The 25,419-nt window shown below is 33.7% G+C and overlaps 3 protein-coding genes across 3 annotated transcripts in view; 1 reads left to right on the top strand and 2 right to left on the bottom strand.

The window, feature by feature from the left end:
* LOC140744300 (uncharacterized) overlaps nucleotides 1–15,359 on the bottom strand; it is a 30,377-nt gene extending 15,018 nt beyond the window's left edge. Inside the window, exon 1 of the mRNA XM_073075861.1 lies at nucleotides 15,074–15,359. Coding sequence (XP_072931962.1) covers nucleotides 15,074–15,128 — 55 coding nt within the window. The 5' untranslated portion in view covers nucleotides 15,129–15,359. The remainder of the gene's footprint in view (nucleotides 1–15,073) is intronic.
* A 540-nt stretch (nucleotides 15,360–15,899) lies between these two features.
* On the top strand, nucleotides 15,900–18,681 carry ECSIT (evolutionarily conserved signaling intermediate in Toll pathway, mitochondrial). The gene is made up of 5 exons (XM_073075859.1): nucleotides 15,900–16,392; nucleotides 16,934–17,160; nucleotides 17,573–17,780; nucleotides 18,058–18,180; nucleotides 18,451–18,681. Exons 1-5 carry the CDS (start codon nucleotides 16,002–16,004, stop codon nucleotides 18,615–18,617), a joined length of 1,116 nt encoding a protein of 371 aa, XP_072931960.1. The 5' UTR covers nucleotides 15,900–16,001; the 3' UTR covers nucleotides 18,618–18,681.
* bisc (TM2 domain-containing protein 1 biscotti) lies at nucleotides 18,677–20,551 on the bottom strand. Its single transcript, XM_073075860.1, has 4 exons — nucleotides 20,121–20,551; nucleotides 19,841–19,922; nucleotides 19,480–19,645; nucleotides 18,677–19,122 (listed from the first exon to the last, which is right to left on the bottom strand). Exons 1-4 carry the CDS (start codon nucleotides 20,356–20,358, stop codon nucleotides 19,000–19,002), a joined length of 609 nt encoding a protein of 202 aa, XP_072931961.1. The 5' UTR covers nucleotides 20,359–20,551; the 3' UTR covers nucleotides 18,677–18,999.
* Nucleotides 20,552–25,419: the final 4,868 nt, after the last annotated feature.

Below are 25,419 nucleotides of genomic sequence, written 5' to 3'. Positions count from 1 at the left end.
AAACTATTTTTTCCTGGGTGTCTCCTATTTAAATTGACTTATCATCTCCAAAAAGTTACTCTACATATCTACAGTGACAGACAGTGACGACACTACGGTAAATAAAGTATTCTCATTACGTATTTGCTAATTACAATTCGATAAACCAAATTTATAGCACAAATTGTTAATTAAATTTACCAAACGTTTACCCGAGTCAGGTATTCTAGTATTTTCTATCAGATACATACAAAAAGAAAATATAGAATCATACTAGTTGATAGACAGTCCTTGGAGTATTTACCATACCAAAAAACATAAGATCCGATTGTTCAGCCCAACATTTATCAACGCTTAGATTCTTTAACCACCGTCCAGTTCAATTATTTGAGTAGCTAATACCAGAATATTTTACCTTCGTAATACTTAAGTACATATATTCGTAAAACTATTAAATTTCAAATTTTAAAATCTTTAGGTTTCCTAGAAACCAAACGTAGGTACTCTTATACATGTAGAAATAATGGTTATGTAATAAAATGATATAAGATTTAATAATATAAAAACGGCCATTATTTAAATCTTAGTGCATATAAAACGTCTTATACCTACCTAACTTGTGACTACATTACGTACTACTGTGTGTGGTAAAATACACACTAAATTTTTGCATACACTTTAAATATAATTGCACGTTATAGTACAAAAACGTACTATTCTATTACTAGGTAAACATGGCTGTAATTCTAAGGCATTTCTATTATTAATTTAGTTATTGTCAATCTCAAGGATACCAATGATTGAAACCGACATAATCTATGCCGTGCTTTGTATAGTTGTTTCTTCGAAGGAAAACTCCATTATGCTAACTTCAAGTATAACCGGTAACGTTATGATACATACATAATAAATTTCATAACCGATCCCATATAAAAGACGCGACCAGCTGCATTAAACGTTAGCAGTAAGCCATTGATCGCAACATGCGATCTCCATATTTTATCATAATGGTCGCACATGCCAGTTTTATCTCAAGTTGTAATTGGAAACGAAATTGTGTACATTCTGGTCACTCTTATCGGTCTAGGACAAGAGAACTTCAGATTTATACAATTTATTTATTATACTACGTACCTACTTATTTATTTTTTTTTTTTTTTTTTTTTTTTTTTTTATAATATAAGAGTAGCAGACGAGCATGCAGTCCACCTGATGGTAAGTGGCTACTGCCGCCCATGGACATCTGTAATCAACCCCAGATAGGATTAGATATTCCTACCTGAGGTCGGCCACAGATGCGCCGCTACCCCTGAGGACTAAGCTGGAACGCCTCGGAAAAGTCTGTCTCCCTTACCACACCCTTCAAACCGGAACACAGCAGCGCTTAACACTGCTGTTATTAGGTAGAAATAGGTGTGGCGGTGGTGCCGCCGGAGTCGAACCACAAAGGGTTCTACCACCTTTCAATTATATTTATTATAGGTACCTATATTTATTTTCCGAAACTATTATCATATCGGGGTGACACGCCGCGGATTCCGGGTTCCGGGTTTTAGCCCTGGCCAGACAGATATGTAATTTAGGAAATTAGTTTGCTCTTCTGGGCCTGGGTATTTGTGTATACGTCTTTATGTATGTTCATGGCAACCACAACCCAGGGATACCTAGTATGAGGCTATGTATGTAGATAGGAAACTTTTGTGTTGCTCTATAATTACATTAATTTTATAAACTTTCTGTCTTTACATACTTTTTAATACAGACACAAACGGAAGCAGCTCTAGCTAAAATATAATAAAAACACAAATTTACAACTCAAGATAAAGAACTGTTACACCAAAAATGTTTTGTAATATCAAACAATACATTTTGTTACAAACCCCAGGATAAAGCACCGACGGGTAATATTCCGTATAATAAATTAATACTTTGATAACAACCAAGTAATTGAGGCTCGTGTCTAAAATTACGGTAGATAAATTCAACGGTCCTTACAGGAAAATCTTACCCTACGTTTAAATCATAAATACGATAGCCCCAACATAAATCTTTGGGGCAATGAAACAGAAACATTAAAGATTTAGGCAGGACCTACTGTTTTGGGATCTTCGTCTGTTCATTAACGTGAATAAATTTTTCATCGTAATGAACTCGTGTAATTAATACATGAAGAATGAAAATGAATATTTAAGTGCATATGAGTTATGTAAACGGACGATAAGAAAAAAAAAATATTAGTCCTACTTATAATTAATAATTCTCTAACAAAATTTTGTAAAAGTCTCAGAGAAATGAGGGTAGTAGGGAGCAGTCACTTTACATTGCTACGCTATACGTGAAAAAATTCTACGTCTGTACATACTATGTATCAACAAATAAAACGCTATATATCACATTCTCCACTAATCTGCATCAGAGGAGAATGATGGAGAACGCACCAGACTTCCTCATATTATGGGGAAAGCGACGTGCTTAGCAGTAGGACATACAATGGGATAGCAATCATACCAAAGACTAAGTAGGTACGTTTAATTTCATATAAACATACATAATTGTGTAAACAATCATTTTATTTCAGAACGTATTACTTTGCGATTACCTATTAGCGATGCCACACTATCGATACCGATACCAAACCTTAAATACATCCGATAGTTTAAAATCTAAAAAGTCCAAAAATCGATTGAAAGAGTGCAATACAATCTATTTTTTGTTGTGATATGTCAGTCTTGCTATCGGTCGGTTATAGATTGTATATCGATATTTGATTACTCGGGAACACTAATTTCTGCTAAAGACACATAGGTATCATGCTGTTAACACGCTCAAGACCACTATATAAGTCGTGGTTAAACGGCACTCAGTAACAGAACCACGTTCAAAACTTACATAAAACAATGATTGATATTGTAATCTACTTATTTCAACAATTAACATAAACAGACCAGTTATCAACGCAGACGAATAAATATCGGAATTTTACGCAAAGAATACCGCTACAAAGATTTGTAAAAAGTATGTAATTGTCCCACAATTAAGTAACTTTACCCATATAAAAGATAGACACTGGCTGACACAAACAAACCATTTAAATTTACCTAGAAATAGAGGACGTCCATGTCGTTAATTATTCACATTATGATGTACCGTTGAAGTCTATCCATCTATGCGTACTATTATAGATACTGTAGTGTATTTATTTGTTAGATCATCACGCAGAAAACTACCGGACTGAGTTTTTGTTTTGTTGTCTTGGAATGTCTGCACAAATGCATAAAACACTTCTGACTGTTTGCCTGTATGTAGACGTGAATATATTCCGGCGAAACTTTCACGCAAAGCTTGAGTTTGCATGAAGACAAATTACTTTTAAAATATTTAGATTCCTACATACACAAGACAACAAGACAATATCTGTAACAAATCGATGGCTTTATTAATGTTGAGTTTGATCCCCGGCCAGGTAGACTGTAGGTCTGTGTGTTTGCGTACCCGTCCCTGTTACTATTTATATAACTCATGATTAGATTGAAAATAACGATGTAAGAGAATTAATAAAATTACTAAAAATTAACAACTTATAAAAAACATTGATAGAGTCTAGAACACATCTATTTATTGAACGTATGCACGAGATAGGAAATATCTCAAATAATAATATAAATGGAAAAACCAGTTTAATTCGGCGGATAGCAACGCTTCAAAACAAAAATCAAGATTACCTAAAGAGTAGTTTCTTGAGATTTCAAATAACGAAATACAACGCAAAGTCCGGTGTTGAGAAACCAGTTTAATTCAACTAAACGTGGACTAACAGAGAGTTGTCGCTGATTATTCTTTTATTACTTTGCTAATGAGAAAGCAACGGAACACTCAAAACTTATAACGATGAGAAGATGTTATTTGCTATTTCATGCCGCTTTTATATAAAATTGTTAAGCGATCAATATTTAAACGAGTTTGGTGCGACGTGCTCATATGAACCTCGGCGCTTTTAGTAACCTGAGTTATTTTGGGGTTAAGAATAGCCTTTGACCATCCTGTAAAGTGCAATACTTTATGGATGATGTTTTGATAAACTTAAACTACCAGGGCGAAATAGCCGTGTTAATGCTATATTGAGCAGATTCATACTTTTACTCCGGCTATGTACTCATATAATCTCATGAGCTTAAAAATAATGTACAAAAATACTCTACGGTTGAATATATTACGTAAACGTATGTAGTTATCATTAAACTAACCAATTAAACGAAACTCAAACCATCAATAACATTTAAAAATACATGTTCTGATACTACACAAAATAACTCATAATCTTGTAGAAAAAGCGTTTACACTAAAATGTATATGAACTGCATTCGGTAATTTAACCAAATATGACTCTTGTAGCAAGTATAGTAACAGAATCTAACAATCATCATCATCATCAACCCATTACTGTCCCACTGCTGGGCACGGGTCTCCTCTCAGAATGAGAAGGATTAGGCCATAGTCCACCGCGCTGGCCAAGTGCGTATTGGTAGACTTCACTAAATCTAACAATACTATACACAAAATCTACAATAATTTTAGTTTGAAATATAACTGAATCCAAAAGGGACTTCAAAGATGAAATGTACTTCAGAAAAGTATGAATAAATAGGCAAATTGAACAATTACGGTCAACCAATTTTAATTTGATTTCTCTAGGACCGTCTAACCCCATTTTATAATCTGAAGTCTAGTCGTTTTGTAAGGCGTTTCGTAAATTTTAAAGCCGGTGTTGTTCGAAATCATCGCATTTATTTTATATTTTCTTGAAGAATTTGAAATAAAAATAATACAAGTTGCAAAACAAAGTTTAATTGTGAAATCCAGTATTTCTTAAGCGATGAATCTCTTGAATATTGTGTTTTTCTATGCTAGCAACATTCGATAGAAAATTAAGTAGGATATGATTGTCCTAGAATATATTTTATACAGCTGCTGTTGTTTCCAAATGTCATTAATGAAGCTATTGTTCTTCGCTACTGATTACTCCATTATGTTCAGAATTATATTATAGTCATGTCGATATAACTAGGTACCTATATGAGATAATTTCAATATGGATAAATAATAGTAGGTATTTAAAGTTATGTATCCTAAAACGAGCAGTAATAGCAGAAGAGGCTAAAATTACATAATATAAATCTTCATCTATAATATAATATTATAAAGAGGAAAACTTTGTTTGTTTGATTGTAATGAATAGGTTCAAAAACTACTGGACCGATTTCAAAAATTCTTTCACCATTCAAAAGGTACATTATCCACGAGTAACATAGGCTATATTTTATATGAAATATATTTGATAAATACATTTTGAGGCGGTACAAAGTTGCCGGGTCAGCTAGTGTAGCATATAGTTCATTTTACTTACATGCTTATTAATAATCTATGTGTGTATAAGAACAATTCTATGTCTTCTGTATTTTCTTCTCAATAAATACCTACTCAATGGTAGAGAGTACTAGAGAGACGTTTGTCTTGCTTTATTGCATTTAAACAATGATTAGTCATGTAGAATTAAACACAGAACATAGAAAATGTTCATTCTGTCTTACACCATAGAACCGATTTCGATGAAACTTTGTAATACTATCCAATATATTATCGAAACCTGCCATGATAATAGTATGGATCAAGTTTTATTCGTGGTAATTAATTGTGAATCGTTCAACATATTAGAATTTTAAATTAACTAACACAGGTAGGGTTCAATAGAATACTAAATATATTTTTTCAAATATCATACAAATTGGTAGACCTCTTCGTAGGAGCTAGGAGCTCTTAATTTATAATATACTGTGTATAACATTTTGTTTATGTAATGTTCATTACTTACACTTTATCAATTAAACAATGGCCTTGGCTACTACTTTGGCGATCTTGTATTCTAGACTAGATGGCCTTGCTGATAGGGTTTATTCTTATCATTGTCATGGCGATGTCGTGTTTTTCTGACGCGTCGACGGAAAATTTCTACCATTCTAATCTCTAGACTGACCTACATTCGCGATTAATTGTACGTATCCTTACGATTACCATTGATTTGTTTTGACAAATTATATCAACACTCTTCTAATTATTTAAAAAAATAAACAATTAACATTAACTGAGTAGAAAGTGGTAGAACCGGTATGATTTGATGGGGAAGTTATTTCACACGTGAAACGGCTCTTGAGTGTCGATAGAAGGGTGTTAATGCCGATTAACTTACATGTGAGGCGATACACACATGGAATTAAAATACCAAATATTAAGTTGTCACTGCAAAGGATGAATATCAAAGACCAACTAGAACCAAACATTTACTCCTCATTGTATATACCTACCTACTACGTGTACTAAAAATAGCACTCTCTCAAACCAAAAAGCATCTGCGTGAAACTGCTGCGTGAAACCAGTTGGACAGTTCCGTCAAGTTTTACAAATTAAAATTATATTTTACTTCATTAACAGAGACTTCAATTTCAATTATCACGGACAGTTTTTTAATTACTTTATTATTATGTGGGTTTAACCATAATTAAAAATGGTTAACCGTACATTGTATGTTTTACGTACAATGTTTGCACAATCACTCTGTTGGAAAGCTCGTAAATAAAAACGTGTCTGCTTTGTGGATTCGGATGGCTAGCTAGCCAGCCAGTGGTCTAGTCGCAGTGCCTATTATGCTTGACTTAATTGCCTGCAATTCTTAGTACGTATATAATAAACGTAAAATAGAAGTTGTTTTGTTTGTGTGAGGTGATAGAACCCGTCATAGTTCGAATCCATAGACACTTCCGCTACTTATGCCGTATTACAGAACCATATTGCTGCTGTGTTATGGTTTGAAGAGTTTGGAATGAGAAAGCTTTGATTTATTCCACCTAATACCTAATTATGATGGCTGAAAGAGACTGGAACTTAATATAAAAGATTTGTTAACAAGAAATAATTGTTAAGGTCAATATTTTAGAGTTTTCCTAAAACGTAAAGCAACGCAAAAAAGAATTGCATTGCAAATTGCAAACCATTAAAACATTTCGTTGCGTTTTATGAAAATAAATTAATGAATGAATAAATGAATACGACAATTATAATTATTTAAAGTACCGCACTTCAGGAAAGCGTACAATTGCTTTTCAATAAAACGTTCACATTACAAAGGGCGCATATTATCCCTCTATCTCAATAAAAGGCAATCCCTAGTGAATCACGCGGAGACACATAAGACACATAAAACTCGGAATGATCGCGAAGCAAATCGGCCATTTCAGTCATTTGTCTCACAGTAGGCGTGAAGCAGTTATGTTTCGAGAGATTATATGAACTATGAATATCGGTTAAATTTCATATAGGACGATCTTAGTTTTCAAGAATAACTATACATCTGTAATCGATAGGTAGACTACCTCTATTATATGGTGTTATGTACTTACATACGTCTATGAGCGCAATTGACCACGTGCCATTAGAATCATCATCATCAACCCATTACTGTCCCACTGCTGGGCACGGGTGTCCTCTCGGAATGAGAAGGATTAGGCCATAGTCCACCGCGCTGGTGTATGTTGGTAGACTTCACATACCTTTGAAAACATTTTTTTTAAGATTTCTCAGATATGCAGGTTTCCTCACGATGTTTTCCTTTACCGTTTTAACAACTGATTTTTGTAAAACGCACATACATTTTAATATCCAGTGGTGCGTGCCTGGGATTTGGACTTCACACCCCTCAAATTCCAGGCCGAGTTTCTTAACCACTAGGCTATCAGTGCTTCTGCACCATTAGAATAACTAGATGGAATATGATTGAGTTCTTTCCTAGTTATATGGATCTTCAGGTACATGTCTACAGGCAAAGGTTTCCAGCAATTTAAAGTTAAAAGAAGGCATTAATGAGAGCATTTGCTCTGCATTTATTTGTCTTTGAACAGAGTAGTTTCAGTAGAAACTGAAATACACTCGACGATTTACCTACTTAGCTCATCATCATAGTATCACAATATTCTCATTGTCTTTTGTCAAAAAACTGTTACTCGCTGCTACTATTTAGTGAGACTATAGCCCTATATCTCTATGGGCGCGCTCCGTCATTTGTCATCGCGTTCAGATGGGATAACTTTTTGTTCGCGCCGCTGACTCCATCCCAACTTTTGTACGGAAATCGCGCCTTATTATCACCCGACATTAATGCGTTCTATTCGTTTCAGCAAAAACTACTGATACGTCATTGTGTAAGGCGGCACGCGTACCAATATATCGTATTACCATTCTGAATGGGGAGCAACCACATCGAAAATTAGAAGTAAATAGCGTAAAACGATTAATATGCTATTCGGTACGATAAGTAATAGTAATAAATGTTTTTTCTGTAGGTGTATACCTCAGTAACATCAGAAAAAAATGAAATTTTAGCAATGTCGAGTAACTTGAGTAAAGTTTTTGCTAATGTAATACCTACTCCCCTAACATATTAATATAGATTAATAAAAAAAAAACAAAAAAAAATACGAATATTGTCGTGTGCGGTCAACCTTAAGCGTAAATTACCTACCCGTTATCAGATAAAACAGTTATTAATGTAGCGTGAAATATTTTAGGTACATTTACGGTTAGTTACAGGACGTAGGGGTGAAAATAACGTATTTCCCAATTTATCATTACAGTTATCGTTTTCAGTTTGCAACAAAAATATTTAAGCCGGCCTCCGGTGGGCTATAAATTCGGATAAACCATTTCACCCCATGCTACCCGAACTATAACTCCTCATAAATCCAGATTAGCCTTCGTCCGAAAGAAAGCTAAAATAGATTATTGTTATAACAGTTTTACGCGTAAACAATAACAACATCGCTCTTCTTGATTTCAAAAGTATAGATTTCTTTTCGGAATTACATAATAAAAATGAAAGGGTTTAGGGGTGCCGAGCATTTAAGCTTAAAGAGAAAGAAATAAAAAAAAAATACATTAATATGTTTGGTAAAAAATATTGCATATAATAAGGGGTAAGATCAGTGGCGTAGGGTGCGCTTGCGCCGCTCTCAACGGAAATTAAATTCGCCTCCCCTAAGAAACCGATTAGGCCGAGAAAAAAGTCCTAAAATTAAGAGGACGCATTAAAAGCGTGACAACCCTCTTAAGATGCCAATTGAATTTTAAAACATTATACAAAATACTATGTAAGCTACAGACCTGTACCTATTTGTTTTGTACCTAAGGGTCTGTGATCTAAGCGGTCTCTTAAAATTGTTGGCAGAACTTTTAACAACCAAATTATTTAGGGTCCCTCCATAAAATCTAAAAATTCCTTTACAATTGTGAAGCCAACCTCGCGCGGCCTGTTTAAATTCCCTTACGAAACCTTGAGTTCAATAAACCTTAATAAACAACAAAGCAAGAGGCTCCCTATAATAAAATATCAATCAACGTTTATTACTGGCTATATCTACGGAAGTATAACATTTTATTTTTCTACGTTCTAACATATTGTTCGATAATGTTTATTCAACATACATAAACAATGTACATAGGTATATGTAAAAGATATCTTAATTTAACATATGTTATCAGTTATCTAGATTTTTCCTCAGTAAATAGTGTTCCAAACTATCTATGGAAAATTCGTAACAAAAATTGGGAAATATTGAAGGCAGACGGAGTTATCGAAATGCACGGAAATCCAGGTTTTTCGCTTATCCCGATACCGTTTGATAACTTTACTGTCCAATCGATTTTAATCTGATGAACTTCACTTTAGACCAATCGAGATAGATTCCACTTAAGTTTCTATCGGTCAGTTAGGTATGCGGAATGAAATATAATTGGAAAAATGGAAAAGCAAAGAAAACTTATCTCAAAAAGAACTAACGTCCTAGATTTATGGTCGACAACTCGTGAGGACCTCCAGTCGGACAGTAGCAACGAACACATCTCACAACACCTGGGTAGGTTGGTTGAACATTGTTATTGTGTTGTATGATCCAAACTTTCTTCCTCTGTCACTGACATATCACACCTAACTAGAACACAGTAGCACATAACACTGCCTTAGGCAGAAAGGGGTAGCTATATAATGCTGGAACGCAAAACTTTGAAAGAACACCAATAATTCACCGCAGACAATAAATCTGGGACTACTGGTAAATATCAAAAATCGGATCGAGGGAGCTCGCAACAAATAAAATGCCTTTGTCGCAAGGTACTATTCTGTAACCGTACGGTCCAATTACACTTCCATACACTTGCGGTTACCGTATCGCATTCGTTGTTTGTGTCTAATATCCTGTCGAATGTTGAGAAATGTGGTTCAAGACGACTACAATCGATATCCTTTTTACAGGTGTATTCTGTTTTAGGTGAATTGCTCATACTTAAAATACACGTATGTTTAATAGAAAGTATCATCATCCTGATATGGTACTTGGTCTCAACGCAGATAAAGATTTAAACCATAGTAAACCGAGCTTGCCAAGTGGAAAATTTGAATATATTTCCTTCACCCTTAAAATAACGATTAGTATATAAACTAGACCAAATATTCTATTTGAATTCAATTACAGAAGAGAGGTAACCTTCAAAAAGTTCAAATGTCCGGCAATGACCAATTACCTTACCTTTCAAACCACACCAACGCAACTACCTACTACTTAATAAACATTTATAAATATTATAAATGATTAAATATTATTTTTATCTTGTTAACAAGTTACGTATTTTTATCTAAATGTGTTTCTGTTAATCAAATGCACATATAGAGTCGTGAATAATGTACTGTGAAGCAGTCCGCCATCTATATTCATTTGCATACTGAATCAATCAACTGCGTTAATTACTAGACAGTATTACAATGATGCGAGTGGATCCAACAAACATGTTTAAATTTCGATACGTTTTGCTATTTTTTATTTGTTTCCTAGGTAATCAACAGGATTGTCCCTGTAGTTCCGGGACTAGAATAAGGCTACGGTATCCCCTACCTGTCGTAGGAGGCGACTAAAAGGGGGCTTCCGGGGTTGCAGGCGGCAAGAGTGGGAGCTCGAACCGTCCAGCTAGCGACCCCGGGAAGGACGGCGGTATGTGTAGTCGCATACAGTCGTAAACACTACATGGTGTGGGAGGAGCGAAAACTGCTCCCCCAGTGTAGAGCCCGATCGGGGTATCGCGCTTGGAGGGCTCCGGTTGTGTTCCGTCGGAGATCCCGGAGTTCTCCAACAAGCGTTCAGGACGGCCATCGGGGGGGTTTTAGTGCGGTAAAAATCCCACATAACCTGGCGTCGCTCCCACGTCGTCGGGTACCTTTTGAAGGTATCCCCCTCGAGAAAAAAAAAAAAGGTAATCAACAGGATATATTCGCTTTAAGGTAAAGTTATATCATCGGGCTATATTTAATTATATTATATAACAAATTAGAATTTTAAAAAAATATTTGTATAAAATGTTAATAGATAATGTGAAAGATTCATTATAATTAGATCAGTAAAGAACCGATCTACAAAGTTAAGAAACTTCGGGTATGGTCGGAAGTAGAAGATGGAAGTGTTATTGCTAGTGAGCATATCATAAGTTTTTCATAACAGGAAAGAAGTCATGAAGCCTTGAGACACGAGTTGGCCACTAACTCATACAACCATCCATTTGTACCATTTCAAGCACCGTTGTAGAGTACGCACTATATCTAGCTAACTGTTGAAAGACCATGCCCAGCAATGCATATAGAGGTCTCTCCCAATCATCATGATTTACCCCCGCAAAAAGTTCAAAGACTTATGAAAAATATCTTTAATTAGCTGTTACTACACTACTATACACAGGTTTCCTGTGCAAACCTACGCAAAAACAGTGCCGCGGCCACTGCATGTTATTTTTTCGTGAGTTTTTTACACCAAAAAAACGAATAAACACGAATGACGTTGTGTAGGTTTTTTTAGGAACAAATATATCAAGTGTTTCTTGTTAAAGGTGAACGAGTTTGCGAGTTTAACATTTTTAACTATCATTACCAAGTATGTACTATTACGTATCACAATATCTATTGTCTTATCATAAATCCATTATGTAGAAAAGAGATACAGTAATCTTGAGTTAATTACGACCGCAACGTGATCGCTTTACATACTTGCAGAATTACTTATTTTACAATGTTCTGTTAAATTGTAATGTTGTTTATTATATTGTTTATTAAATCCATTGTAACGGAGAGAGTTTGGAACCATTACATTCAAAATATCAGAGGGTATAGCATCAATTGACGTGACGCCAATTAGAGTAGGTCTATGTTCATCAGAATACCCGAATAATTGATAAATGAATAATTGGATGATATCCATACTTCTATTATGTATTAAAATATATACATTATACATATGAACTCTTGGTCCGCATGTATTCATACCCACATTTATTTCTCATATCAAATTTGGTAATTGCATTTTTATTAATATATAGTCATAAATCGCAGGGGCGACGACATATGTCACTTTATAATCTACAATATTTATTTTCTCTCTCTTATGTTTGTAGAGGATAACTTTCAAGCGACGAATGTGACTGAAAATGTTAGACAGCAAAATTTATACAAATAAACATGATTAATCTAATAAACACGATCTGTGGTGTTAGCACAGAATAATACCTATCTACCACTACACCTGCTATCGTGAATGTGACTGAAATATTAAATCTAGAAGCAGCAGCACTCTCTATAATAACTTCCTCCTACGTTCACAAATATGTACAGCCAATTGCAATTACTGCGGCAATGTCAACGTTTCCAAGAGAAACCTTTTATTTAACCAGGTCTCTGTCCAATGATTGAAATTAACAAGATCTACCTGCTAAACATTTCATGTTCATTATCAATTAATTAGTGCTGTGCACAGGACTCTCAGAATGAGAAGGATTAGGTCATACTCCACTGCGCTGACCAAATGCGTATTGGTAGGCTTCACACACTTTTCGAGATTTCTTTATAAATCGCTCAGGTGTGCAGATTTCCACAAGATATTTTCTTCACCATTTAGGCAAGTGATAATTAATTTCAAATACGCACATAACTTTGAAAAATCAGAGGTGCCTGCGATTTGAACCTCGGACCCCTCAATGGAGAGGCCAAGTTTCAACCACTAGGCTGCTTAGTTTATTAGACATTTGGTAAGCCAAAATTTAATGGATGGTTTTATTAATAACGCGCGTTAGTGCGGATAGAACATGTGACAGACAGATTATTATTTACTTTTTAACCAAATGAATTTGAAGTTCCCATTCTAAGAACAAAAAAATACATGCGAATATGTAAATATATAAGCGCGTCAATTTACTTTGGACAAATAACACACGCGTATTTAACGCGAACCTTATCATTTGTAATACCGGTTTAAAACAATGTTGTGAAGCCAATGTGAAGGGAATGCACGTTTAGGAGACACCTGTTAACCTAGCAAGCGTCTGGTACCGTCGGAGTTACTTAACTTTCATTTTTATTGGCATTGCAGGTACTTACTCAAAATTGGAAATAGCAAGCACTTCTAGAATCATGTCGAGGTCTCGCGGCCACGCTTAGAGAAAAGAGTTTAATTAGAGAAATACACACAAATTTAAACAAAAATGCTGACGTAAATAATCATTACCCACAATATGATTCCGGGTCATTTTGAACGTTCGAGAAGTGAATCAGTTTAAACTGAGAATTCATCAGTCGTCGAAATAAAACTGTCAGCGGGTTTAAACAACTGCATCAATCAGATCAGAATAGACACGTGCCTCGTAAGCACTGATTATTTCGTCTTCGGTATCAGTGCCACACCTATTTTTACTGGTATGCCGGTAAGGCAAACATACTTCCATATATGTTGCATTCTAACTTAGTCCGTACAATGCACGGTGTTAAAAATATCCTTTAAACTAGATACATAATGTATGTAAATTATATAAGTAAATTTAACAAATGACGTGTTTGTTTACAAGTGGGTAAAACTTACATAAAGGTTGTAAAAAAACACTTCTTTAAACGAATTTATAATAAAAGGCCGACTAATTGCGCAGTAAATTTTGGAACACAGATTTATTATGAAAACAGCATTCAGACTGCAGTCTGCAATATAGTATAATACTTTCAATAAATTTTCTTGTGTTCTATATTTGTTTTTCTTTTTATATTTTACCGTTATATGTAGATATGCCAGTGTTAAATTTTAAATTAATGCCTGCAGTATTGTAGGTATACTTTTATTTTTTTAAACCGAACATGTTTAACATATTTATTACAGTTGTAACAATTGTATATAACATCTCGAAATAACAATTTATTTTCAACAAACGAAAACAAATGTGGGTGGTTGGAGCACACCCAAAATACGTCACCTCGCCACTACCTCTAATCTTTGAACAACGAAAAGACACTGCATCTCATGTCTGTCAAATCTATGGAAGGTGACACATAATTATGTATCTAATAATACATTTATGGTTTCTACGTGACTTCTATGCTTTGTAAACAATGGGATTTGAATTTATCTTTTGAAAATACAGTTTGATTTTTATTTTAAATTGTGATAAGTTTATTTAAATAGGCATTTACGATGTAATGTTATAACTTATAACTTAACTTAAATGGCATTTATGCTGCGAATTAAAATTAATATTTGAAAGTACCACTACATTTATTTGTAACAAATGAAATAGTTAAGTATCTACTTACATGTTATGTTCTTATAATGTTTATAAGTAATGTCTATAGCATGTTCATAATTAAATATAATCCTTGTATAAAAGGAACAAAATCTTTCTTGTTATAATTACTACGAAGAACTAATTAGGATGTTACGTAGTTAATGTATTGTTAAGATAAATAGGTAGCCAATTAGTACTGAGCAGGTTGTGATCGTGTTGAAGTGTTCGGTGAGTAGTAAACGTTTAATTTTTAATTTGGTATTATTGTTATGGTTGTAGAAAAGTACATAAATTAAATTCGTAACTGAAAAACTTATTTATAAAATTTCAATTTATCCAGTACGAAAAAATAATAATTCCTTTTCAAACACGTCTTTTAAAGTTGTGCATAAAAAGTTTTTAAACCACTTACCGGTAATATCCAGCGCCAAAAATATTGTAAAACCAAAAATCACAATTTTACACATCGTGGCCAATTTTAACACGTTAAATAAGTTATTTCATTTAAAGTTTAATAACTTGTTTAAAATATTTATATAAACACTATAAATAACAAGCACATTTACCGAATAATATTTTCAAAGTCTATGTAAAACGCTGAAATTCACGTATTTCAGTACGTAATTTACTTGCAACGGAAAGAATCAACCTCTCCCATACAACGGTAAAGTTCGACTACCTAAATGACAGAATGAATGTATTGTGTAATGCCGCCAAAATATAGGAAGAACGAACAACTTTCGTTAAAAGATCATTTATTATAAACAACTGCTATGTACTATGTATTTATTAATTTAAAATATATAACATATTACATATTCCATCATAGGCATTAATAATCGCTCATATTTTTAAAGCAAGAATTCAAAACTTGTATTCTAAGTTAATAATTTAACTCTTGCAACTTCCTCGCACACGGCACAAATAGAATTGGCAAATTTGGCAATACTTCTGAACTTCCTGTCAAAATAAAAGTTATTTTTAACGAAAATGTCTGGCAACTCTGATTATTTTAAAAACGTTTATTTAATAATTAAGTACAATAAATCATGCAAAATGAGATAAAACTGTTCCTAATATACAGTTCTACGATTTTTGTTACATTTGGTGGAAGCTATAAATTATTATTCGTTATAATAGTGACATTTTGAAAAGGTAACTGGTAACACTAAACCTTATTCTCAAAAATATAACCTCATTCGCATTCTATTTTGTATTTAAAACTTGAAAGTCTTGAAACTATAAAAGAATTGTGTTATAAATTAAAAATATAATGGAAAATGTTTGTCTTTTAAAATAGTTATATCTTTTTAACCGTTACATAGTATTGTGAATTGAAAATGTTTAAAGTGGCAACAAGAATTTTACGGAATAGTCTAAATACAGGACCTAATGTAATTTTGAGAAGGTGGAAAACATCTGAGAAGAATGTGACTATATACGATCCATTTGTGACAAAACCTCAGAAGAATAAGGAGACGTACTTGGACGTTATTCGTATGTTCGAGGGCCAGGACACTAGAAGACGAGGTCATGTAGAATTTATATACGCAGCGATGGCTAGAATGAAAGAATTCGGTGTCCAGAAGGACTTGGAGGTTTATAAAGCGTTAGTGGATGTGCTACCCAAAGGACGGTTCATACCTACGAATATTTTTCAAGCAGAATTCATGCACTATCCTAAACAACAGCAATGTGCTGTAGATTTGTTAGAACAAATGGAAGATAATGGTAAGAATCCAATTGGTTTGAATGTAATTGTGTTTACAACAGATACACAGATTAATATATACAACAGGAGACTTAATACTTGATATATTTAAATATTATACTTTAATGAACCAGAATGAGAACTAATTTGATGATTGGCACTTCAAATAATAAAATTTTTAGACTATTAGTCTCTAAACTACAGCTGTCATCCTAAATCACTATAAATATATTATTGCATACTATTCTATGTACACAGTAATACATGGCCTACTTGATATTTGCATGTCGGGTACTCAATTATAGTCCTCCCAGGTGCGAGCAGGTGTAGTCATACAATTTGCTATGGCGATGCGATTAATTTCTATATTCAGAGCAGACTAGCAGTTTTACACGAACTATACTCACATATTCATAAAACCGGTTACCATCTGGTCCAACTTAGGAATTGATTATAGATTATACCTTTTTACTTTACTATCTGCCTAAAAATAAATGTAGCACTTTGGTTAGAAAGTAGATTTTTTTTAATCAACTAACAGTGACATACCATATATTTCAGGTGTAATGCCAGACACAGAAATGGAACAACAACTATTGAATATATTTGGTCGGAGAGGCATCCCATTAAGAAAATACTGGAGAATGATGTACTGGATGCCAAAGTTCAAGAATCTGAGCCCCTGGTACTTACCAGATGAACTACCCAATGATACCTTGGAGTTGGCCAAGCTCGCGATACAGAGGATAACATCTGTTGACCCAGATACTAAAATAGAAGTTTGGCAGGTTATACAATATTTACAAATATTTCATTTATAATGTGAAGGCGAATTTTGCGGACACATAAGACAAGGAAGTTAAGGCATTATTTGCACAACAATAATTATGATATAGTAAAAAATTCCCTTTCAATCAATTATCCTTTAATTTTTGTAATAGCATTGGTCAAATATTTCTTTTTTAGGTTTGAGAGGTGTGGTAAAACAGATTTATATGTATGTGGTATCCAACTTGGATTTTGAAGTTATCATGTCTGTTATAGACCACAAGAATTAGGTAGATTCTGTTAGGTTACAGACCAAACAAACATACAACTTTCATGCATATATGAAAAAAAATGTATGTCCTTGATATATTTAGATTTCAAACAGACTTCCTTTAATAATTAATAAGTACTTAAACACTTAAATTTTGTCAGACAGAAGAGATTGAGGCATCACTAGATAAGACTTGGATTGTGAGTGCACAAAGTCGAGCCCAAAAGATTTTACTCTCAGAGCAGCCACCAGACGAACCTCTTACAATAAAAGGACCCTACAATGTGTACCTGAGGGAGCAATCTGTTACCTACTTTGTATTATATGGAAAGATTAGACCTGAAGTCAAGAATGAGGAAGATTTAGATGGTATGGTTGCACTTAAAAATAAATAAAAATATAACTTAAAAATATATTATAAGTGTTGTCTGTAAAATCAAAAATCTTGTATTTGTTTTTAGTATGAGACTATTTAATTTATACAACAGTATACAAATCACCTTTCTACTCCTTATAATATACTACACATTTCATGATTAACTAATAATAAAAAGTATAACACTTGTAACACCGATTCAACATCTATCTATGTATATCACTTTATATTCATATATAATTTAGTAATAACTTTAATGTTTCTTTTCAGATGTATCAGATATTAAGAAACCACTAGGCATACCTGGATTTATTGGTAAAACTACAATACCTGCGGTGAAATGCACTGTTCATGAACAAGATGACGGTACAGTTGTTGCTGTATGTGCAACAGGTAACTTTTTATAAATATTTAAAACATTTTTTGACTAAACAAAAGGTTAAAAGGTTTTGCATATTAATAACAGATTACTATTCATCATGAAATCTAGCATGAATATAGAAATATTTTGATACAAGAACAAAACAATGCATTTCATTCATACTTTAATATAAAGCATCTAATAAAGTGAAATCTAACTTTTTCATATGCGTACATGTACAAATATTTAATTATATTAAGTACTAATTCTATTAAAATGTATTAATATTAATAATTTTACAGGTTCATCATCAAGAGACTCACTATTATCATGGATAAGATTACTAGAGAAATATGACAACCCAGTGTTATCCGATATACCTGTGATATTTACGCTTGTGGCACCTCCATCAGAAATTGCTATACCAGAAACACAGCCTGCTATTCAAGATGAAGGCAAAAAAAGCTAATTTTGTTAACTACAAATGTACAAAGTTACAAACTGTTATTTATTTAAGTAAATAGTCAATTTTGTTTAAATTGTTTTATTTACATATTAAGTTAAATTTAAATACATTTACAGATTAAATTTGGTTGATTTAACAATGTTTACAAATATTAGCTTAGTTTCTAAGTATACTATGATTCACTTTTGATTTCACATTATTTACAATTCACTACAAGATCAACAAATAAAAAGTTTTTGATTGTGTCCTATCATCACCAATTTTATCACAATTTCACAATTGTTCATACAATGTGCAGCACATCGAAGATGTTGAGTAGGTATTTGTCATCCTGTTAGGTCCATTCATAGTCTTCATCAACTTCGAATGAAATGGTACCCCACTGTCAGGTGATGTTGTGCCAGTCGGCTTGAGGAAGCAGGTAGGTCTCGTTGGTGCTGCGGATCACGGTTACTCCGGCTCCAAAATATGGTATGACGTACGCAGATCCATCTGATGGACCAACAACCTGCAAAATAAAGAGTCAAAACTACCAAACGTTTCACATACTGGTCATATTCTATGACTCATATTTTGTGATTGAGTCTGTTATTAGTAAAAGAAATAAAAAATCACTATACATATGTATACCTATATAAAATAAACACATAGTCATGTTTCATGAATCAGATCCACTACTATACCTAGTGTCGTAACGAATGAATGTAATCAATCTCAGTCAGGATTTATATGATACTTTAGTTACCATGACCATGTTTGACGACAACCACATAAGTTCAAGTGGACAGCATGCTCATTGGCTACCATCATTACAGAAAATAATAATGTATTGCATTTTGTACAATAACGAACAAAAACTACAAACCTGTGCAGCAATTAACATGATATCCAGTAGTTGCCCAAGGAACATAAATCCAAGAGTGCACAATTTAGCTAATCCAATGCCAGGGTACCCCAGGTAGAACCTGTCTAATCCAAACATTCCAAGGAACACAGAGAGCAGCAATGCAATTTCTAATGAATAACCGTTTCTGAAAATATAATGTATAATTTTTGTGAAGTAAACAAACCCATCATTCGTTTTTACACTATAGAAATCACAAATATTCCAAATAAATTAGATCATCACAATACCTAAAGACTAAATAAAATTTACTTAAAATAGAACAGGAATCTATTCCTTCACATTTAGTAAAACTTTAAGACAGAAATAAGGTTTTACTTACGTCCATTTACATGGCATTTTTCTCCAAAATGTTGAGTTATTTGTTTCATTACAAATAATATCATCCGCTGCTTTGCACATTACTGGAAATAAGAGAAGATTAGGTAGTCTTTGTACACCTTTATGGGCCCTTATGGCAGCGCAAACTCTCAAGCACAAACAACTTAGACATCAGAAGTCCGGAATGTAGACTAATGTGGGGACTATTTCAAACAGATATGTTACACATTAAAGAAACCAATATACACCATATGATCTACAAATCTTATAGTTAAACGAACCTAGTGCTTCTCCCTCCGATGGTATTTCTTTTCCTTGAGTACAACCTATGAACTGCTGAGTATCTGGATCAATCTGGTTTTTACTAGGATCAGGACATATATATTGTCCTAATCGTAATGTACTGCAGTCCACGTGCACTGTGTTATCACGTTTAGCCTCGTCAGACTTTACTTCTAAGAATATGAATAACAAACAAATCTTGATATACAGTGCACTCGACATGATGTTGGCTTTCATCTATTCATTTCCAATTTATATTTTATACACCTATCATAATTTTACGGCTTACATCACTCGCAATATTCAAAAGACATGATTTAATTGGATTATTTGAATAGATATTTCTTAAGTTTCATTGAATTGTAAAATCTATTTTTCACAACTGTCACACAGAAAATACTACAAAATTGCAACTACAACAACTGTCAGTTGTCACAATGTATGGATTCCGCACGTCTTTTTTTATATGGTGTTTTACAGCCTTGGGTTCTTACTTTTCAGCCAAACATTTACTTGTCACACATGTTACTCGTCTCCACAAAATAAGTAATTCTTTTATGGGTCAATGTATACGTTTTTATAATAAACTTCCCTCCGAAATCAGAAATTTGTCTATTAATAAATTTAAAGCCATAATCAAAATCAAACTTAGTCGTAAAGCCTATTATAAAATTTCTGATTATATTGATGATAAAACAGCTTGGGACTGATTAATAACAAAATTATTAATTATTAAGAAAATGTCAAAGCGTATCTTGCTGAACAAACTTCTTTTTTAGATAAATGTAAAGCAAGATACTGGAGCTAATGCTTTATTAATTATATGTAAAAATGATGGCATTAAAAGAAGAGAATTATTATTAAAAAAAAAGACAAACCCGCTGAGTTTCTTACCGGATCTTCTCAGTAGCATTACCATGAGTTGGCATAGAAACGCCACTATAGAAATGGTAAATAGAAAACTTGCTACAACATTTTGCTAGTTTTCTTGACAACGTCTGTCAAATTAATGACTCATGGGACCGAATTTGTATGGCAATAGATCATAATGACATTCGCTAGCGATTTGATTTCGATAGGTTTTTTACGTATCGAGTTCTTCGATCACTAATACTAGTGATCGAAGATCGAGTTACGTCACTACGGATTTTAGTTCTACGAGTAACCACCAGAGGCGCTGTACAATTTTTCATACATTTATTTTACGCAGTCGCTAGCGAGTAATACTTTTGTAAACTCATGGTAGTCGTACAGTAGAGGTCGCGTTCCGATCCGGTAGTAGTTTAAGAAAAAAATTGTACCTGACAATTTGTAAGTGCCGTCGTTGGCCTATACAAAATAAATATATTTCATTTCATTTCATTTCACTTCAGACTTACTTACTCTTTGCTTTACGCCATATCAACCAGAACCAGACACAAGGATTGCAAGATGCCAACGCTTCCGAACTAAAAAACAGCAAATTGTTTTTAACAAATTGAAAACAGCAGACTTCATAATTTTTGACTAACTAATGAAAGTTTATTTTGATCATTTATATAAATTTCATCATGGGCGACGACGTACAAATGACAGGAAGAGACTGGATGAGAACAGCGCAAGGTCGGAACTTATGTAACTTTGTAAACGTTGTATCCAACCGTGGATTACGCCTGGTGTGCTTCGATGTATACGCAACCGTGATAAGCTTCACATTAAGGTTAAAAAGAACCCCCACGACAAAATTTTAAAATTAACCTACACACGTTACAGAAATTATTGCCAAAAACTTGTCCGTAAACTTAAAAATAACTATGAAAGTATTAAATTAGATAATGCGAGTAACAGCCCTAAACAATTGTGGAAAACTATTAAATCTATATGTCACACTAATAATGATAAAAATAATGATACTCATAAACTTGCAACAATTAAAGCTACCCCACTGGAATCTGCTAACTACATTAACAATCACTTTTCGAATGCTGGCAAAAATTTAGCTGAAAAAATTATTATTCCCTCTCAGTCTCCAACTAAAAACTTTTCTCAGAATGTGACTCCACTAAATTCCTTTGTAATTTTAAATACCGATCCAGCTGAAATATATATGGTTATAAATAATCTCTCAAGTAACTCCGCACCAGGATGGGATAATATTTCCGTATCATTAATCAAAACTGCTAGACACATTCTTATACCCATACTGTGTCATATTTATAACCTTTGCATAGAAAAAGGATGTTTCCCCTCGTGTTTTAAAAGAAGTATGGTAACTCCTATACCTAAAGGTGGATGTGAAGACAATGTTGAAAACTACAGACCTATCTCGGTCCTAACGGTGCTGGCTAAAATTTTTGAAAAGATTATCAATAACCGCCTAAAAAAGTATCTTGTTGAAAATAATTTATTGTCTAATCAACAATTCGGTTTTAGAAATGGTATTTCAACTGAAGACGCTGTATTGGCATTATCAGACGAAATAAGCAGGCACTTAGATTCCGGCCGTAAATGTCTAGGTGTATTCCTAGACTTAGCAAAAGCTTTCGACTCGGTTTCCACGAATATCCTTCTTGACAAACTTTATAACTTTGGTGTAAGAGGCCTACCACACTTACTTTTTAAAGATTACCTCTCTGGCCGCCAACAACAGCTTAAATTAGGTGATCACCATATTATAAGTGATATATCTCACATTGCATATGGGGTGCCACAAGGTAGTGTCCTCGGGCCTACCTTATTTCTCATCTATGTAAATGATCTATGTAACCTCAATCTCCAAAATTGCAAAATTTATTCATACGCAGACGATACCGCCCTAATCTTTCATGAGGAGTCCTGGGAGAAATTAAAGGTTGTTGTGGAGGAGGGCCTTTTTCATATTTCTAATTATCTGAGATTTAACCTTTTAACACTTAACACACTAAAAACAAAATATGTACCTTTTTCAATTCGTAAATGTAACTTACCTCATACTGATTTTGATTTAAAAGTTCATACATGTGCAGATCCTAAATTTACTGACTGCGTTTGTGATAATATAATTAACGTAGATCACATAAAATATCTCGGAGTTACCATCGATCAACATCTTACCTGGAAACATCACATTCGTGCCATCAGTGATCGAATGAGGAAACTGATGTGGGTCTTCAAAAAACTGAGACAAGTAGCAAACGAAAGGCTGTTAACAACCACTTATAAAGCACTAGCGCAATCTGTTTTAGGTTATTGTATTACGGTTTGGGGTGGAGCAGCAAAGACTCATTTGTTGGCTTTGGAAAGAGCTCAAAGAGCTCTTCTTAAAGTTATCTTTAGTAAACCTGTGCGATTTTCTACCTTCGACTTATATAACTCTCATAATCTGCTTACCACCCGTCAGCTTTATATTTTGCGTTCTGTGGAAAAAGTTCATCAGCAATTACCTTACATAAGTAGTCAGGCTCACAAACGTAGAAGACCTAAAGTTTGTCATATACCAACCTGTACAACAAAATTCAAGAAAAAGCAGTATAAATGCCAGTCTGCCACTCTTTACAACATAATTGACAGCAAGTTAAACATTTACCCGTTAACTATGTCAAAGCTGAAAGAAGTCACTATACAATACTTGTTGCAACTAAACTATGATGAAACAGAACAACTGTTATAAGATATTATTTGCTTTCATTATATCAGTGCTAGTGAAATTCGGATCACATACACTCTTTCACTCACAAACACTAAGACACACCATCATACACTCACACACACACTGACACACACATTCACACACACACACACACACACACACACACACACACACACACACACACACACACACACACACACACACACACATACACACGCGCTTATATGAGTTGGACATGCCTTAATTTAAGTAGTCATTATTCTTAAAACTATTTTTATATATTTTGTATTTGTATACTTGATTAAATTTTGTCCTGGTGATGAGCGGGGCACCCAGTAATACGGGCTACCAACCCAGTACAGGGGCCCTTGCGCCTTGATTTGTATGTAAATGTACTTTAATCAATAAAACATTTTTATTTTTTTTTTTTTTTTTTTTATGGAAAACTGGTAAAAGGGCCTCCATCTGGCAGTGTATTGCCAAAGAGTATAGTAACGTGTATTGCGACGGGCTAAAGAAGAACAAAAGATTAAGAAAATAAAATTGATAGAAGTAAAATTATACAATGTAACTGCAACTTTTACCTACCCTTTTAAGTAGAGAAACCCAGCATGGGTGTCTTTGAGCGACGGGGGTAGCGCGAAGGATATATTGGACTCCTACCGGCTATAACTCTACGGCTTTACCGGCTAAAATTACCAAATAGCACAATAACTGTGTAACCTCTCTGGAATCTGGATGCACTTTATTGGGAGCACGAATACGCTAAGCACTCTTCCGCGGTCCAATTTACTTTACGTTACTTTACTTAACGTTCTTGACAACAATTGTCGCGTGATGAAGTATGTACATAATAGTTAGATACTTCGCCTCGAAACAATGTTATCCTTGAGTAACTATTATGAAAATATCATTGAAGTTAATTACAGAACGCTGAGACTGACTTGTAATTTAATTAGGTTTAGATACTTAAGAATCTTAAGATATACTTATCTTTAATGTATTAATTCCTTGGAAAGCACGATTACATGAACTACTTACTTATTTATAATTTTTAATTTATATGTACATGATATACGCTGTATCTAGTAACAAATAAATTTGATTCGATTTAAAAGCTTTTCCTTAACGAAATATCAAGCTTGCGAACATCAATCTTATTTCCCAGAACTCACTTAGATATTAAATTGGACAAGTCCCACTACTGGTAACGCGTCTCTCTCACTAAAAATGCCTTTATTCTAGAATGCTACTTGATAAAGTTCCTATGAAAGTAAGGCGTCTAACATGGACTATTTTTCAACATATATAACAACAATTTATAACATAATATAAAAAGACAAAACCTTGTCGAACAATATAAACTAAATGGCATCCATAATTTTTCAAAAGTGGTTTTTGTGAAACACTTCTGAAAGGTCGGCCGCTGGTTCTCGAAATGATTGAGGGCCCTTATCTCTCTTCAAACTCTGTAACAGTCACTTACATGTTTCGCTCGATTAATTGCAATTTGTTGGAGCCTTTTGACGACTGATATTTTTTTCTCTGTAAGTACTCCGCTAAATTAATAGTTAACTACGCTTCAGAGTACATTTTGAGACTAATACATACCTAACAGGTACACAGAAATAATAATAATATCTTTGTCAAACTTGATGACGATGATTCGCTAAATTAATAGTTAACTACGC

This window comes from Epargyreus clarus, unplaced genomic scaffold (genome assembly GCF_041222505.1).
Source record: "Epargyreus clarus isolate Ecla_fem2 unplaced genomic scaffold, WU_Ecla_fem_2.2 ptg000008l, whole genome shotgun sequence".
Classification (NCBI taxonomy): Eukaryota; Metazoa; Arthropoda; class Insecta; order Lepidoptera; family Hesperiidae; genus Epargyreus; species Epargyreus clarus.
This window is presented reverse-complemented; position numbering and strand designations above follow the sequence as displayed.